Consider the following 18,654-nt stretch of genomic DNA (forward strand, 5'->3'; position numbering starts at 1 on the left):
AAGCAAAGGAAACAAAAGCAAAAATAAAGAAATGGGACCTAATTAAACTTAAAAGCTTTTGCACGGCAAAGAAAACCACCAACAAAAATGAAAAGACAGCCTACTGAATGGGAGAAAAGATTTACAAATGATTTATCTGATAAGGGGTTAATATCTAAAAATATACAAAGAACTCATTCAACTCAATATCAAAAAACAACCTGATTAAAAAATGGGCAGAGGATCTGAACAGACATGTTTCCAAGGAAGACATACAGGGCTTCCCTGGTGGCACAGTGGTTAAGAATCCGCCTGCCAATGCAGGAGACACAGGTCCGATCCCTGGCCGGGAAGATCCCACATGCCGTGGAGCAACTAAGCCCGTGTGCCACAACTACTGAGGCTGCACTCTAGAGCCCATGCTCTGCAACAAGTGAAGCCACGACAATGAGAAGCCCGCACACCGTAACGAAGAGTAGCCCCTGCTTGCCTCACCTAGAGAAAGCCCATGTGCAGCAACAAAGACCCAACACAGCCAAAAATAAAAATTTTTTTTAAAAAAGATAGTGAACTTTATATTATGTGTATTTTACCACAATTTTTTTAAAAAAAGAGAAAAAACAAATCAGAGCACAAGCAGACACTGTGTACTCGAGTCACCATAAGCAATGAGAATCCCAACTCCCTGCATCCGCCTGGAGTGTGGAACTCTCCCTGGATCTGTCAGACTCGCTGGCTCAGGCTTCAGGAAGCCCAGGAACTTCCACCACAGAAAAGAACATTAACACTTGTCACCGTTTCTCTGAATGGACTGCAAAGCTCTCTGCCCCACCACAGTGCCATTCCTGCCCCAACTCCCCTCTCCAAGGCCTCACAGGCTCCTCAGCCGCCAGCTCTTCTCTTGAGGCCTCAACACAGTTCCTGCCAGAAAGGGGCCGAAATGGTTCAAGGAATAATAAGATCCCTTTGGCACCATTTTCACAACAAAGCAGCTGCTTTTCAAAGTAGGCGCCGTGCAATTGGACTACAGAGAAAGAAATCCTTCGGCACTGCAGCAACATGCTTGATTGCTCACAAAGGCAACTTCCTGACCCCTCAGTCACCTGAGGCCTCTTCCTGCCCTGTCCCTGCACCCGACCTCTCCCATATAAACCCTTTCAAGGAGGGAACACACCAACCCCATAAAAAGGGACAAAAAAGCACTTGGGGCTGGGGGGGTGGGTGAGGGGTGTCTATTTCATAGCAGGACTGCTATTAATGTCAGTATTTAAACCAGATAAAAGTGAGGAAATGTGACAACCCGCTCACAGTGAGTTGGGAGGAGGTCTTATTACTGGGAGACTGTCTCCAAGCCATACACAAGTTGCCTTCTGGAGTAAATTCCGCACTTATTAGGAGACACCACTCGTTTTTCTTTCTAGAAGCAGTAACACAGCTCTACAGCCACAATATCCTGTCCTAAAAAGAACACATTAAGTATTGAGAGAAGCTTTTCAAAAAGCAATAGGAGCAAAACAGAAAGGAAAGAATTATAACGCATAAACCGGCTGGAAATAACGAAGAAAGCTACGAAGACATCCTGGAAGTCTTCATGCTTGAGAGTTCTCACAATTTCTCCTTCTATCCTGATTAACCAACCCAAGCAGCAAAACCACAGAACATGACCTAGAAATACGAGATTTCAACTGTAAACATTTCAGAGTCCAACATCTGAAACTTACCTAACTGCCTTAGTAGGCAACACCCAATTATAGGAAAAGGGGATAGATAGCCTTTGCAAAGACTCTAATTTGGAAAAGTATTTTGTCCAACTTCTGTGGCATACTCACTCTGAAACAGAGTGGATGATACAATCGTCCTATGAAATGTTCTGAACGTCATAAATGGCTAAACGACTGCATGTGAAAGACAGCCGAGGGGCGCCTTCCCCGGTCACTTACCCTCACAGCCCAATGGGCCTCTGCAGAAGGCGGCGTGACCATCAAAGGGCTGCTGGTGTCGTGCTGAGGAGAAAGAGGTACATTGCACTGTAGCTGGCACAGAATTCTACTACTGGAGGATGTGTTCACTATAAGGGTACACATTTCAAAGTGCTTTCAAAATGGAGAAAAACCTCAAAAAGTTAAACACAGGATTACCATATAACTCAGCAATTCTACTCCTAGGTATAGACCCAAAAGAACTGAAAACAGGTGTGCAAACAATTCCTTGTGCATGAATTATTATGTCCACCAACAGACGAATGGATAAACAAAATGGGGTAGACCGCACAATGCAATCTTATTCAGCAACGAAAAGGAATGAAGTACTGACACATGCTACAATGTGGATGAACCTTGAAAACATTATGCTGAGTGAAAGAAGCCAGCTGTATGACTCTATAAAATGTCCAGAACAATCAAATGCATAGACAGAAAGCAGATTAGTGGCTGCCAAGGGTTGGGGGAGGGGGAAATAGGGAATGATTATTTAATGGGTGTAGAGTTTTCTTTTGGGGTGACGAAAATATTCTGACCAGTTAGAAGTGATGGTTACCATAATATTGTGAATGCACTAAATGTCACCCAATTGTTCATTTTTAAACAGTTAATTTTAGATTATGTAAATTTCCCTGCAATTAAAAAAAAAATTAAAAAGAGGGAGAGAGAAAACATGGAGAGATAGATAAATAGATGATATTAGAAGAACGTGAACTTGAAGGATTTTGACACTTACAAACTTAGGCGGCGGCATGTTCAAATTCAGATTGCTCAAGGTAACTTCGTGGCCGCTCTGTGCACAGGCCACTAGTCTCAGTGCAACATAGAAACCCTGCAAATCCAAAAAAGGGGGAGGCGTAAACCCCACCCAGCTGGCAGCGGCAGTGGCAGAGCTGTCTGCAGCAGTGGGCTTTGGGGAAAGAGGGATTTCAGTTTACTTCAACAAGGAAGACCAAGTGAGCAAGTCACTTACAAGTCACTTACAGTGTTGAGCAGAACTGGTCTCACCCTGGCAGCACTGTTTAAATGAATATGCTAAAATGGACTTAGCCCATTGCTTTCTGAACACCGTAAAACACCGGTTTCTGAACACCGTAAAATTTCAAATAAATGTATTTTCAAATAAATGTATTTTCAAAAATAATCTCAACATTTAGGAAATGCTAGATTGTAAAAGTAGCAGACTGCAGTTTAAGAGTCTAAAGGATGGTTCAAATATGCGTTGACTTTTTAAAAATGGTTTGAAATAGACACAGTTGTTTGGGAATTGACACTCGCGATTCCCTGGGATGCCCCTGGCCTCACTGAACAGAGCATCTCCTACTCACCCTCCCTACTCCCCAATGGCCTGACATGGACTTCACTTCCCACATAAGGACAAAGGACCTGAACCAGGCCAGCAGGGGCCTTGACTCCTCCTCGCCCTCCTCCTAACCCAGAACTGGCCATGCCACAGTCTTAGTGGACTCGTGTAGCATCACCTAGTTTTTTTTAAATTGATCAACGGGCCTAAGAACATGGACTCTTTTTAAAACTGTAAACACAATTATGGTTTTAAAAACTTCTTCAAAGAGATGAGCACTAGAGCAGCTTTTCTCAAGCTGATGTCTACAGAATGCCCGTGTAGAGTGTAGAGAAATGGGGACATTAGTAAGGTTAGAAGAACTGCATTAAGCAAAGTTAACAGGGCTCTCTTACACAAAGATCCTCAGAACCCTTAACACCCAGATGTGTACTGTGAATCTCAAGCGAGGGAGGAAAAGCTAACGGTGCTTTCCCGATGGGTCAGATCACGGACAGTGAGACACCAGGAACAACATCCCTTGGAATATAGTTTGGGGAAAGACTGAACTAAATTAAAATATGACCACTTAAAAATCATAAGTACTATAACATTCCATTTATAGAACATTCTCAAAATGACAAAATTATGTCAGAGAAGGAACCAGTGGTTGCCAGGGGTCAGGGTGTGACTACCAATGGGCTGCATGAGGGAGACTCTGGGGTCTGAGAATGTTCTGATCCTGACTGTTGTGATGGTTACGTGAATCTATGCAAGTGATGAAATTACATAGAACTATATACGACAGAAACAAAAACCACAAGAAAGTGCAGGTATCAATAAAACTGGTCAGCTCTGAGTCAGGCTTCTGAGCAGTGTGGTTTGGTGAGAGCTGGGAAATGATACACGGGAACTCACTGAACTATTTTTTGCAACTTCCATCAGAGTCTGAAGTTATTTCAAAATAAAACGTTTTGAAAACATTTCAACTGCTTGTAAGCACACAAAATATTACCAGATACGCTAACCATGAAAGATGGCTCCAAGAGTTCAAAAGACTTTTATTTCAAAATGAAACCTTCCCGTTTTAACAGTCTGATGTCCGCACTTATGACCAGTAATACTTGTCAGTGGAGACAACGAGGAAGGAAGTGGAGAGGTGACCCGGCCTGGGGGCTCTGGCCCAGCCCCTCCACTTGCTCTGTGTATACGGGTATATACCTGTTTGTCCAAGAACCCTTTACCTTCTGGGTCGGCCAAGTCCCATATCTGTGGAAACACAAAAATGCTCGTGAGTGCGACCACTGATCATTGACTGTTTAATCACAAAACAGGAGCCACCATCGCTACATGTGGGCCTTATGTATACGCCACAGCAGCCACAGACTCAGAACAGGTGAATAGCTTTCACCCCTCCCTCCCCCCAGGGGCACACAGCGGTCCGTGGCAGAGCCCAGAGAACACCCAGGTACACCTGGCTCCAAGGCCAACATAAATCCATAGCTATCAAGATCCCAAGAGCACTCAGGCCTCTTGTCTGCTATGCAAGCAAAGGGTGGCAGTAGCCATCAGAGCACTTGGATCTACCAATTACAGACCCGAGACGCTCACAATGGCCAGCTCACTTCCAAGGGAAGTACAGACCGCATGAAGAGGGGTCTGCACAGGCCGGCCTTCACCTGCCGGGGGAGCCCTGAGGGCGGCCACAGAAATCGCTATCATTCATCACATACCTTCCCAAGGATAATGTCTGAGAGCCCAGACTTCTTTAGAAAAAGTGCAGCTTCACTCGCCCCAACTCGCCCTGTGTATGCTGGGTCTACCTGGAATTGGGGAGCAACACTTGAGACAAGGCTTCAGCAACAGAGCAGCAGGTAAAAGCATTACCCATGACACTGGCTGCTAGCTGATAATTTGGAAACAGAAAGGGACGAAAGGCCTTACTGGGCTGCAATTCACAGCTGTGGTTTCTGAGTCACTCACTCTAATTTCAATCCAAAAAGACACTAGTGAAAACTTACCTGCTTGTAATAAGATTCATATAATGGATTTCCAGTGGGAATCTGTAAACAAAATCACAGATATTGGTCAAAGGTGGACACAAAACCCTTCTAAAAAAAAGTGTCCCTCAATTCTGTTATCACTAAAATACACAATAATGAAAATCAAAATTTATGCACTTTAAACGTGCTCTATACGTGGACTGTAGTTTATTTTCAGAGATAACACACTTAACTCGATTTAGAAAAAGGAAATGTTAATGCTCTTAAATAATCCCGATTCCAACACAAACAACACAGTCGTTCAGGAAGGAGCAGCAGACCAGAGCCGTTTTCTATTCACTGACCGATGGGATTTCGGTGTGTCCAGGAGCTCAGAGGGAAAAGACACCCTTATCCTTTGAGATCGTTCTCTGGCTCCGGAACCAGAACAGGAGTTTCTGCACATCATCATGAATCACCAGTCACAGAAGCTTCAGACCGGTTTCCCTGCTCCAGGTCTCATCCCCACCCATCTCGTCCTCCACCAGCCGCCCACCCAAGGGCTGCGCAAAAACCACTGACCAGCCCCGGCCGCCAGGAGCGAGCTGGCCAGTGACTGCTCCCACAATGACAGGCAGGAAGTTCAAAATCCTCAGCTTGGCACCGAAGACACTCCGTGTTCCAGACATTCCAGATTCCCCAAGATGTCGCTGTTCAGAGAAGGTAACCACCCAGTCTAGGATCAAGCGGCAAATTGAGGCCACGCCTGGATTCAGCCTGGTTGGCGGCCAAACCCTCACACATCCCACCGTGTCACGGTCTCTCTTCCCAACCTCAGCAAGCCACCCGCCAGTGGGGAGGAGGGGATCTGCAGGAGTATGCCAGCAGGGGTAGGAATTCAGCAGCCACTAAGATGTTAGCTGTAAAGGCTTACACGTGTTGGTCTTTTACCTCATGACGGGAAAAAAGCAGGACATGGCTAACTTGCCGTTGATTTAGTGAGCAAGAAAAGTGAAGAAGACACCATTATGCTTAATCTTATGGAAGAACTGGTGTGTAAACAGGTAAAGAGAAGAATGCCAGGAAAAATGAGTACCAGATGAGAGGCGGGATGACAGTGTTTATTTTAAAAGTCTTTGAATGGTGTTGTGCAACTTTTCATAATGAATAAAACTGGGGGGAGGCGGGTTCCCTTCAGTTACAATCACTGATTTGAACCAGCCCAACACTTGCATTCCGCTGTGCTGTAAAAAGTCATTTCAGGTTAAAAATAATGCCCAGATTACAGTCAGCTCCTCTGGAGGATGCCAACACCTGCAAATGCAGAAAGAAGCGAAAGTACAAGAACACCAGCAAGAGAGAAGGAAAACAGAAGGAAAAGAGCAAAAAGATCTGAAAGGCAGCAGAGGAAAGTCAAAAAAAAAAAAGAAAAACGGGAAAAGAAAGAGGGAAATCCTGAAAAGGCAGAAAAAGCTAAAAAACTAGGCAGAACAATGTGAAAAAGCAAGAAAGGAGGGTAAAGGCCAATGGCTTGAGAAACAAAAGGCGACAACACCAATAAGAAGAAATGAGAGCTAAGTGGGGAATTCCCTGGTGGTCCAGTTGTTAGGACTCTGCGCTTTCACTGCCGTACTAAGATCCTGCAAGCCACATGGCACAGCCAAAAATAAAAAAGAGCTAAATGTACAGCTACAGCAGCTCCCTGGAGGGAGGGTTCCTCCTGCCCTGGGCCCCTGTGTATACCGTCCTGGGGGAGGCTGTCGCCTTTAGCTTCTTATGACTTAGATGGCAATGTCCACCATCACACCCTGTTTGATCTCCAGGGTTTAAAACCCCACATGAACTCATACAACTCAATAGTAAAAAAACAAACAACCCAATTAAAAAATAGGCAGAGCATCTGAACAGACATTTTTCCAAAGAAGACATACAGATGGCCAACAGGTATGTGAAAAGATGCTCAACACCACTAATCATCAGGGAAATGCAAATCAAAACTACACTATCTCACCTCACACCTGTTAGAATGGCTAGCATCAAAAAGATAAGAAATAACAAAGTGTTGGAGAGGGCGTGGAGAAAAGGGAACCCTTGCACACTGTTGGTGGAAATGCAAATGGGTACAGCTGCTATGAAAACAGTATGGAGGTTCTTCAAAAAGTTAAAAACAGAACTACCATATGATCCAGCAATTTCATTTTTGGGTATTTATCCAAAGGAAACGAAAACACTAAGAAAAACAAACAAACAAACAACAACTCCATGTTCACTGCATTATTTACAATAGCCAAGCATGAAAGCAACCTAAATATTTACTCATCAATGGATGAACAGATAAAGAAACTGTGGTGTGTACACACACACACACTCATGCACACAGAGGAATATTATTCAGTCATTAAAAAGAAGGAAATCTTGTCATTTGTGACAATGTGAATGAACCCTGAAGACATTATGCTAAGTGAAATAAGTTAAACAGGGAAAGACAAATACTGGATGATCTCACTTATATGTGGAATCTAAAAAACAAAAACAAGAAACCAAACTCACAGATACAGAGAACAGATGGGTGGTTGCCAGAGATGGGAATAGGGGGTAGGTGAAATGGGTAAAGGTGGTCAAAAGGTGCAAACTTCCAGTTATAAAATGTCATGAGATATAATGTACAGCATGGTTAATATAGTCAATAATACTGTACTGTATACTGAAAGTTGCTAAGAGTAGATCTTAAAAGTTCTCATCACAAGAAAAGAGATTTTATAACTATATGGTGATGCATGTTAAGTACTGTGATCATTTCACAACGTGTATAAATAGCAAATCATTACATCGTACACCTGAAACTAATATAATGTTATATGTCAACCATAACCTCAATTTAAAATAATTAACTAATTAAAATTAAAAAAGCTCTGCATGCTTTCAAAACACATCTCCCCGGAGAAGTAAGGCTGAAAGAGGAAGCAAAGTCAGGCAGGCTGTTGTCATCTATCAGTAAAGGTAACCGTGCTGGGTCTAGATAGCACATCCTGTGCCCCGGCTCATGGAAATGGAATGCAGAGACCCTAGGGACCCCCACCTTGACAAAGGTCCCCTTCCTGCCAGCAATCAGAGAGGCACGGGTCTGAAATGCATTTCCAGTGGGATTTTTTTAAGATCTCATGGTAAGCAAGAGAGAGGTTTCCAAGCTACTACGATTCCAATGAAAAAAAGTTACGATATTTGGAGCATAGATGGTTAATAATTGTCTCAAACTTCCCAAACGCTTCTGAACTAGATCCATAATTAAGAGGAACAAGACCCCAAATAGTCCAGAAAAGGCTCTGAAGCCCCAGGCCCAAAGCTTGGACCATCGATGCTAAGGGCTCATCCTACAGACAGTCTATGGCCAAGTGTTGATCCCAAATGACCCACAACTAACGGAAAACCACAGAATATGCCTCACCCATTCCTCTCTAAGTACAGGAATCAATTTGGGTAACCTGGGACAGTGACAGCAGTGAAAGGTTCTGATTTAATTACACATACCTCAGGCACTACATAAGCAGAAGGGGGAGTAAAGGGAGAACACCAACAGATCTAATGGCACTTCCTCTTACCACACTACTTCCTCCTGGCGACAGCGGAGTCACACCTGCAAGCTGCCCAATACACCGTTGCAACAGAGCTGAGGATGAATGCTGCTAAGGCCTCGAGTCCCCAAGTGACAGGCAGAGACCTTGGACACAAACAGCTTGTTGGTAAAGGCAGCCGCTCTGCTGGGACAGAGCCCCCTGAGAGCTGAGAGTGGGCACCAGAGCTGCCCACCTCTGCCTAACCCCAAAGCGAGCCCAGAGGACAGGCCAGGGGACAAGGTCTTCAGTGTAAGAGGCTGCAGACAGCTCTGAGATGGCTTCAAGAACGGACGGAGCCGGCCCAGGAGGGTGTTCTCCTCCACCAGCCCACTGTGCTAAGACGCCATCTTTGACTCTGAATTATTCATTGAAGTTCAATATAACTTCCAATTTGATCTTTCAGTTGATCTCCTAAAATACTAAGAAAAGTTCCTGTGGCCTCTTCGCTCTAACCTCCACCCCAGAGGCAACCTACAAATGCGGAGACTGGGAGGGCAGCACATCAGGGAACATCCTTCTGCTGGGAGGCCTTTAAACTCCACAGTTCATGCAAGTGTGCGCAATTTTAATGCTGGAGAAAACCAGCTTGAGATGAGGAACACAGCAGTACTACTTTGGAGGGGAAACCCTGAGGACTGGGGTTCTGGCCACACCTAACCCTCTCAGGATTGAGTCCATCCAGCTCTCTGATTCCTGCTTTCATCCATGGGCGGGAGCTCTTATGCAAAACAAAGCAATGATCGCTGGCCTTGCTTGTTTCAAAATGACATTTGTAAAGCAAATTAATTTTCATTTTAAAACTTTTAGAAAAGTATAATGCCTTGTTCTGATAAATAGTGGATCACATTTACTGAGCCTCACTATTTTCTATCCTGTACCTCATTTAATTGTCCCAAACAATGCTATGGGCAGGTACTACTGTTCGTCCCAATTTATGGGTGAGGAGACTGAGGTTACCTTGCTCAGGGTCACACAGCCAAGGAGTGACGGAGACAGAGGAGACCCAGGCCATGTGGCACTAACCTACTCTGCACCCTGCAAAAACAGCCCAGGCATGACAGAGCCAGACACAGGGCCACTGCACAGCCTCCCGTGCATGCTCACCTAAGAAAAGGCAAAACACGTGATTATGTCATGGTACATTTTATTCAACAGGCATGGTCAAAGTGCAAGACTTGACTTAAGCATATGAACTAACTTGAAAACCAGCGCAGCCTGCCATTTCCTCAGGAAAACTGAGACCCCATAACGGCTGTGTTTTTCAAAGCTGTTGCCAAGTTTTGCAGGAAGTTAGGCACTTTACACCAAAAGACATCCCTGTCTGAGTTCCTCCTTGGAAAGCAAGATGCTGACTCAAAAACAAGGCTAGAGAAGTGCTCACTTGATAATCCTTGCACTTCGCCTTCCACTTAGAGATAGTTCCCCTCACTATTTGCACAACCATTACCTTGGCGGTGCGCACGGCCCTCCAGGCAGGCCAGACCACATTCTGCAGGTAAGGAAACCGGGACATAACTCAGTAGCACTCAAAGAGCATCAGCAAAAACTGGGGCATCCTGAACCTCCCTGAAACTGACAGCTCACTCCAACTGCCAGATGAGAAGTTTCTAAGCCAGAGCTAAGGTGAACACTGCCGAGAGAACTGAGACATGAGAAAGAGCTTTCATAAATCCTGAAGAAAAAGACATCCCAATTTAAAAATGAGCAAAGGATAAGAAAAAGGTGATTCTGAAAGAAGAGATGCAGCAAAGTTAGGGGAGATGTTCAATTTAGGTACAGCAAAATAGAATGAAATGCCAGTTGTTTGCTATCAGGTTGGCAAAGTCAAAGAGAGGTGCCATGCAGGGTTGGCAAAGGTGGCAACACATCTTGGGCCCTGCCAGTGGGAAAATAAACTGAGTGGAATGGCCTTCTGGAGGCCAAAGCAACAACATGTGATAAGCAGGCTTATCACATGTTAAGCCTGATACGCAGGCTTAACATGATTCTTTGTTGATACAGATAAGATTACTCTAAAATTTATACAGAAAGGCAAAGGAGTTAAAACAATGTTGAAAAAGAATAAAGTGGGAGGAATCAGTCTACTCAATTCCAAGGCTTGCTATAAAACTACAGTAATTACGACAGTGTGGCAGTGATGGAGGAAAGACACGTAGAACCATGGAACAGAACAGTGAGCCCAGGAACAAACCCACACAGATGCTCCCAGTTGACTTCTGACAAAGGTGCAAAAGCCACTCAGGAGGAAAGAGGCCTGTTCCACAAATGGTGCTGGAGCAACTAGCCATCCATTGGAAGAGAATGAGCCTGGAGACCTAAGTCTCACACTTTTTACAAAATTAATTCCAAGTGGATCATGGACGTAAATGTAAAACTATAAAACTTTTAGGAAAAAACAGGAGAAAGGGGCTTCCCTGGTGGCACAGTGGTTGAGAATCTGCCTGCTAATGCAGGGGACACGGGTTCAAGCCCTGGTCTGGGAGGATCCCACATGCCACGGAGCAACTGGGTCCGTGAGCCACAGCTACTGAGCCTGCGTGTCTAGAGCCTGTGCTCCGCAACAAGAGAGGCCGCGATAGTGAGAGGCCCAAGAACCGCGATGAAGAGTGGCCCCAGGGCTTCCCTGGTGGCGCAGTGGTTGAGTCCGCCTGCCGATGCAGGGAACGCGGGTTTGTGCCCCGGTCCAGGAAGATCCCACATGCCATGGAGCGGCTGGGCCCGTGAGCCATGGCCACTGAGCCTGAGCGTCTGGAGCCTGTGCTCCACAACAGGAGAGGCCACAACAGTGAGAGGCCCACGTACCACAAAAAAAAAAAAAAAAAAAAAAAAAAAGAGCGGCCCCTGCTTGCCACAACTAGAGAAAGCCCTCGCACAGAAACGAAGACCCAACACAGCAAAAATAAATTAATTAATTAATATTAAAAAAACAGAGGAGAAAATATTCAGGATCAGGGGCTGGGCAAAGAGTTCAGACTTGCCACCAAAAACCTGATTCATAAGGAAAAAAAATTGATAAACTGGACCTCATCAAAATTTAAAATGTTTGATCTACAAAAGACCCTGATAAGAGGATGCAGAGACAAGCTACAGATTAGAAGGAAATACAGCTGACCCTTGAACAATGTGGGGGTTAGGGGTGCCCACCCTCCACACAGTCAAAAATCCGAGTGTAACTTATAGTCAGCCCTCCATATACAGTTCCTCTGTACCTGCAGTTCCACATCTATGGAGTCAACCAACCTCAGATCAAGTAGTACTGTAGTACACATTTACTGAAAAATAAAAAAATAAATTTTTTTTAAATAAAGAAAAAAGAAAAGAAAAAATTCACATATAAGTGGACCTGCACAGTTCAAACCTGTGTTGTTCAAATGTCAACTGTATTTGCCAATCACATATCCAACGAAGGACTAGTATCTGCAATACATAAAGAACTCTCAAAATTTAACAACAAAAAAGGAAACAATCCAATGAGAATAGGAGCATAAGACATGAACAATTCACCAAAGAGGATATACAGATGGCAAATAACCACATGAAAAGATGGCCAGCATATCGTTAGCTAGGAAATGTAAATTAAAAACCACTGTGACAGGGAACTATATTCAATATACTGTAATAACTGATAATGGAAAAGAACCTGAAAAGTTACACATATAACTGAATCATTTTGCTGTACACCTGAAACTAACATATTATAAATCAACTATATTTCAATTAAAAAAAAATTGTCTTGAAAAACCACAGTGAGAGGCCATCACACACCTATTGGAATGGCTAAAACAAGAAATAGTGATACCGGGACTTCCCTGGTGGCACAGTGGTTAAGAGTCCGCTTGCCAATGCAGGAGACATGGGTTCAAGCCCTGGTCCAGGAAGATTCCACATGCCATGGAGCAACTAAGCCCATGCACCACAACTACTGAGGCTGCACTCTAGAGCCCGTGACCCACAACTACTGAGCCCACGTGCCACAACTACTGAAGCCCGTGCACCTAGAGCCCATGCTCCACAACAAGAGAAGCCATTGCAACGAGAAGCCCACGCACTGCAACAAAGAAGAGCCCCTGCTCACTGCAACCAGAGAAAGCCCGCGTGCAGCAACAAAGACCCAACGCCCAAAGCAGCCAAAAAAAAAAAAAGAATCCACCTGCCAAGGCAGGGGACACAGGTTCGAGCCCTGGTCCAGGAAGATCCCACATGCCATGGAGCAACTAAGCCCGTGCACCACAACTACTGAGCCTGCGCTCTAGAGCCCACGAGCCACAACTACTGAGCCCACGTGCCACAACTACTGAAGCCTGCATGCCTAGAGCCCGTGCTCCACAGCAACAGAAGCCACCGCAATGAGAAGCCCATGCACCACAACGAAGAGTAGCTCCCGCTCGCAGCAACTGGAGAAAGCCTGTGCACAGCAATGAAGACCCAACGCGGCCAAAAATAAGAATAAATAAATAAATAAATTTATTTAAAAAAAAAGAATTGGTGACACTGGTAAGCATGCAGAGAAACTGGATCACTCATACGGAGCTTGTGGGAATGTAAAAAGGTACAACTACTCTGGAAAACAGCTTGGCAGATTAAAAAAAAAAAAACTAAACTAAACATGCAACTATCACAGGACCCAGCAACTGTCCTGGGCATTCATCCAGAGAAATGAAGACTTAAGTTCACAGAACATCCTGTACTCAAATGTTTAGTGCAGCTTTATTCATAATCGCCCAAAACTGAAGCACGCCAGATCTCCTTCAATGGGTAACTGCTTCAATGAACCGTGGTCCCACAGCACCATGGAATACTACTTGGCTATGAAAAGGAATCAACTACGGATATACACAACAACCCAGGAGAATCTCCAGAGGATTATACTGAGTGAAAAAGGCCAATCTCCAAAGGTTACATACTGTATGATTCCACTGTACATTATTAAAATGCTGAAATTATACAAATGAACAGATTAGTGGTTGCCAAGGATCAGAAAGGAATGAGATGGGAGGGAAGTGGGTGTGGCTGTAAAAGGGCAACTAGAGAGATCCCTGTGGGGATGGAACTGTTCTGCATCTGACTGTAGCCATGTCAATGTTTTGGTTAGGATGGTGTCCTACAGATTTGCAAAATATTACCACTGGAGAAAACCAGATAAAGAATACACAGGATCTCTCTGCATCATTGTTTTTTAACAATTGCATGTGAATCTACAATTACCTCAAAATTTTAAAAATTAAAAAAAAAAAGACTCAGGAGATCTCACAACCAAACACAAGGTGATATTTTTAGATAATCACGGAAATTTGAATATGGACTGGGTATCAGATTATTATTAATTAAGCTGTGGTATGGCACTGTGGTAATGTAAAAGAAAACAGTCTCAGCTACTAGAAGTGCATATTGAAATATGATTTCTAAGATGAAAAACACTTGGGTAAAGACATTTGCAAAACGTTGGCATCTGTTGTGAACGGGTGGTGAGTACATAGGAGTTATTAAACTCTTCCCTCTACTTGTAGTGTGCTTAAAATTTTACATAATTAAAGACGAACATGTGATGTGTTTCTGCTCTGGCAAGGATTTTAATGGTACAAGCTGCTTCAGGTTTAAGTGTGATAAATGAAAAGTAGCTTTATCACTGGCAGGATCGTGCTTTTGTCAAATGATAAAAACCAGAATTCCTTTATTTGTTAATTTCTTTAACAAATAATTTCTTTTTATTATTTGACAAAACCAGAATTTGCTTTTGTCAAATAATAAAAACCAGAATTTCTTTAGGCCTTCCCGATACTCTAGGGTCTCCTCCTGGGATTCTGTAATGATCAGATATGCAGGAAGGCAGAAGGGCAAGAGGGTTGGATCAGTTTGCCCTTCTTCAGGGCGGGACTGCAGGTGACAGTAAAGGACTGGAAATAGTCAAGAACTAGTTAAGCCAATAATGAACTGCTGTCTCCTTGGGACAGAATACCACAAAGCGGTAAAAATGGCACAGGCAGAACGTTTACGATGTTTGCTCAAGTGAAGAGGGAGGGCCCAAATCAGCACGCAGTTATGACCTGGCTGGTAAGCACACAGTGATCACATCCACTTGGATCTAAACCTGGCAGGACGGACACCACATGTGTACAGTGATTCCTACTTGTGAACTGGTTGCCTCTCCCGGCTTTCTGAGTGCTCCAGTGATCCACGTTAGCACACACTGCTTTTTGTAAATAGGACAGAAAAAGGAAAAGAAGACGCGAAAGGAGAAGAGGGATCTGAAGGATGATACACGATTCTCCCCAGGGACCCAAATGACCGCCATGACGAAGGCCAGCTGAAGACGTGTGCCTGCCATTTGGCACAGAATGCAGGGCCTCCCTCCGAGCCACGCAGAACTCAGGGCCTGCAGTGGGGACGTGACACGGGGGAGTTCTCCTAAAAGGAGAACCAAGGAGCAAGAGAACCACAACTGAAAGTCTAGACACACAATGAGGCATCAATGTGAACAAGCCAGGCAGGGGTAGTTTAGGGTGAGACGCCATCTGGAAGAACACAGAATCAAGGTGTGAAAGCTTCCATGCTCCAGGAGTCCAGCACTCTCAATCCCATCTACCGGAAACAGAAGTGAGGAAGGAACAAAAGTCACTGGAGGCAGCCTTCCTGCTCCAACACACTGCCCTGCACAGGATGCAGGACCAGGCAGAAATGGCAGACGCAATGACATGACAGGTCTGCACACCCCTTGCTGAGAGGTCAGAACATCATCCTGTCCTTCTGAAGGCGACCTGAGCAGACGCGCTTGTGAAGGTGAACTGAGTATGCACTCAGCTACTCGGATCGGGTGACAGGAGGGAGGGGAGGAAGCTAGGGAGAGACTGCCATCGTCCTCCAGGAGAATGAGGCCCAAAGCCATCCACGATGCGGAAACACGCAGATGAGAGGGGGCTGTTCCCCCTTGAACATTTTTCTCTGGGATGTCCCTATGGGACGTCGAGGTGGAAATCTCTTTTCCATTCCAGCAGTATCTATGGAGTGCCTGCCTGGTCCCAGGCACTGGCCTCCATGGGGTGCAACAGTGAATAAGGGGACCACGCCCCCACCCCAGCCTCTCGGAACTCCTGGTCTGGAGGAGAATGTCATTAGACATGACAACACACACAGCGGGCTGTAAGTGCTATGAGGAAAAGACAGGATGGAGGGCGACTCTGTAGCCCACAGACACCCACCTGTGAGGGCAGGGAGACGGCGGCTACACTGCTGAGCCTGCCCGAGGGGACACGAGACAACCAACAGGCTGAGGAGCACCCCCACACGGATGCACTGGGGGAAGACAGGCCCACAACGGAGAAAGGAGGTGCCGTTGGCAAGAAAACACCAAGGGAGTGGGGTCCTGTGGGGACCAGAGGATGGGCACAGAGAGAGGAGTACAGGGTTGAGTACGGCCATGCAGAGGAGCAGGTGGATGGCACTGGAAAGGGACCTTGCCCAGGCAGCGTGGGTGGGGCAGGGAGCAGATTCCAGCCAAACACTGCCGCTTAAGATCAACGTGGCCCTGGGGACTTCCCTGATGGTCCAGTGGTTAAGACTCTGTGCTTCCACTGCATGGGGCATGGGTTCGATCCCTGGTAGGGGAACTAAGATCTTGCATGCCTCGTGGAGTGCCCCCACACCAAAAAAAATTTTTTTAATTAAAAAATAAATAAATAAAAAGATCAACGTAGCCCTGGCCTCCCTGCAGGCCTCCCTAGACACCACTCTTCCAGGCATCACAGAGAACACCCCCCGCCCCATCATTTCCATTCTCTCTTTCCTTCATCCATTCGATGGACCAGGCCCTGAAGAGGCCCTGGGGAGACTCATAGGGGCGACATCTTAGCAGTAAGTGCCCCCTACACAGCAGGGCACCTACAGCCCTCCTTGAAAGCACCCGTTTCTCATGGTGCTCCCAACTTTCCCCAAGTGTGCCCCGAACCTTCCCAAAATTCCTTTTCTACATCGGCCACCCCAGGGTTCCAACATCCCTGCCATCTTCTGAGCCCTGGCCCAACATTACACGAGGACCCAGGGATCCCCAGGGCAGATCGAGTCAGCAGCTCTCTGTGCCTCCTCCCTGCTCCCCTCTGTAGGTGGCACGATCAGCCGCCCACTGCCCACTGCTCTTCCTCAGAGCCTAGGAGCCCTCTAGGCAGCAGGCACCAAGCCAAGCTCCCGGATTCCACTGTGAGCAGAAGGGCCGTCCCCGCCACCGCAGAGCAGAGCGTCACATCACGGTCTGGTCAGGGAACAAACACACAAAGGCACTGGCAAGGGCAGCACAGGAATGGAGCTTTGTCCTGCCGGGCAGGCAGGGAGGGATTAGGTAGACAGAGCAGCGAGAATGGCCTTTCAACCCCCTCCTCGCTCTGCACACACCTGTGACCAGGTCCCAGCCTCTCAGGTGGAACCTCACCTTCACCAGCTTCCCCCTCCATCCCATGTGGCACGAGGTCACGCCAAAACGAAAAGATGCTCTGTGGTTGCTGAGGGAGTGTGAAGCTCCACCCGGCCATGCTTTCGATGCACCCCAAAGCCACCTCCTGGCCCTGCCAGGTTAACTTCCCCCAAACTCACCCCTACACACACACACACACGCACGCGCTCACTTGCTCACAGACACACAAACAGCCGTCAAGCCCCGCCTTCCTTCCTGGTCTGGCAGATGCTCTACTGAACACACTGTGCACCTTTCACCCTTGTCTGGGCACAAACTATCCTGGGGGGAGGGGGGATCTGCCTGATGAAAGCCAGTTACCTTCCAGCCCCAGCACCAAACCCCCTGCTGTAAGACGTCGCCCAAATTCCGAGCTGAAATGAGTCCCTCTCTCCCACACTCCTAATTTATGTTAAGGCTACTGTTATGACCGGGCCCCCTCCCTACATTTCACTACTTGGGGGGTGGAAGTTTCACATTTATTCAACCCCACCCACAGCGCTGGGCCCATACCTTCAGGAAAAGTTTGTTCATGGCACAGGTGAGATTTAGATGAAACCTCGAGAGGGAGTGGGTAAGATGGGTGGAGAATGGTCAGTTCTCAGGCAGACAAAGCTCCACCCCTCGGACTTCCCTGGTGGCACAGTGGTTAAGAATCCGCCTGCCAATGCAGGGGACACGAGTCCCAGCACTGGTCCGGGAAGATCTCACATGCCGCGGAGCAACTAAGCCTGTGCACCACAACTACTGAGCCTGTGCTCTAGAGCCCACTAGCCACAGCTACTGAGCCTGTGCTCTAGAGCCCACAAGCCACAACTACTGAAGCCTGCGCTCCTAGAGCCCGTGCTCTGCAACAAGAGAAGCCACCACAATGAGAAGCCCGCACACTGCAATGAAGAGTAGCCCCCCGCTCGCTGCAACTAGAGAAAGCCCACACGCAGCAATAAAGACCCAACGCAGCCAAAAATTATAATAAATAAATTTATTTATTAAAAAAAAAAGCTCCACGCCTCAGAGGCAGAGTGAAAAGCTACAAAGCCTTTCAGGGCCTCAGTTTCCCCATCTGTAAAATGGAGATAATACAGTGACTGCCCTGACCATTCCTATAAAAGTATCAAATGAGAATAAGTAGGTAACTAAATGCCCATTGACAGATGAATGAATAAAGAAGATGTGGCACATATATACAATGGAATATTACTCAGTCATAAAAAGGAACGAAATTTGAGTTATTTGTAGTGAGGTGGATGGACATAGAGTCTGTCATACAGAGTGAAGTAAGTCAGAAAGAGAAAAACAAATACTGTATGCTAACACATATATATGGAATCTAGAAAAATGGTACCGATGAACCTAGTGGCAGGGCAGGAATAAAGAT

At 46.0% G+C, this 18,654-nt stretch overlaps 1 protein-coding gene across 11 annotated transcripts in view; it reads right to left on the bottom strand.

The window, feature by feature from the left end:
• The window catches only part of EPS15L1 (epidermal growth factor receptor pathway substrate 15 like 1), a 101,141-nt gene that overhangs the window by 72,839 nt on the left and 9,648 nt on the right, over window positions 1-18,654 (bottom strand). For 10 of the 11 annotated variants that reach the window (XM_079919002.1, XM_079918997.1, XM_079919000.1 and 7 more), the window contains exons 2-6: window positions 5,262-5,303; window positions 4,974-5,063; window positions 4,462-4,509; window positions 2,695-2,790; window positions 1,920-1,982 (exon numbers count right to left, since the gene is read on the bottom strand). In XM_079919002.1, the coding sequence (XP_079775128.1) occupies window positions 1,920-1,982; window positions 2,695-2,790; window positions 4,462-4,509; window positions 4,974-5,063; window positions 5,262-5,303 (339 nt within the window). The remainder of the gene's footprint in view (window positions 1-1,919; window positions 1,983-2,694; window positions 2,791-4,461; window positions 4,510-4,973; window positions 5,064-5,261; window positions 5,304-18,654) is intronic. The other variant, XM_079919001.1, reaches the window with a different exon arrangement.

The sequence above is a fragment of the Stenella coeruleoalba genome (assembly GCF_951394435.1).
Source record: "Stenella coeruleoalba genome assembly, chromosome: 3".
Classification (NCBI taxonomy): Eukaryota; Metazoa; Chordata; class Mammalia; order Artiodactyla; family Delphinidae; genus Stenella; species Stenella coeruleoalba.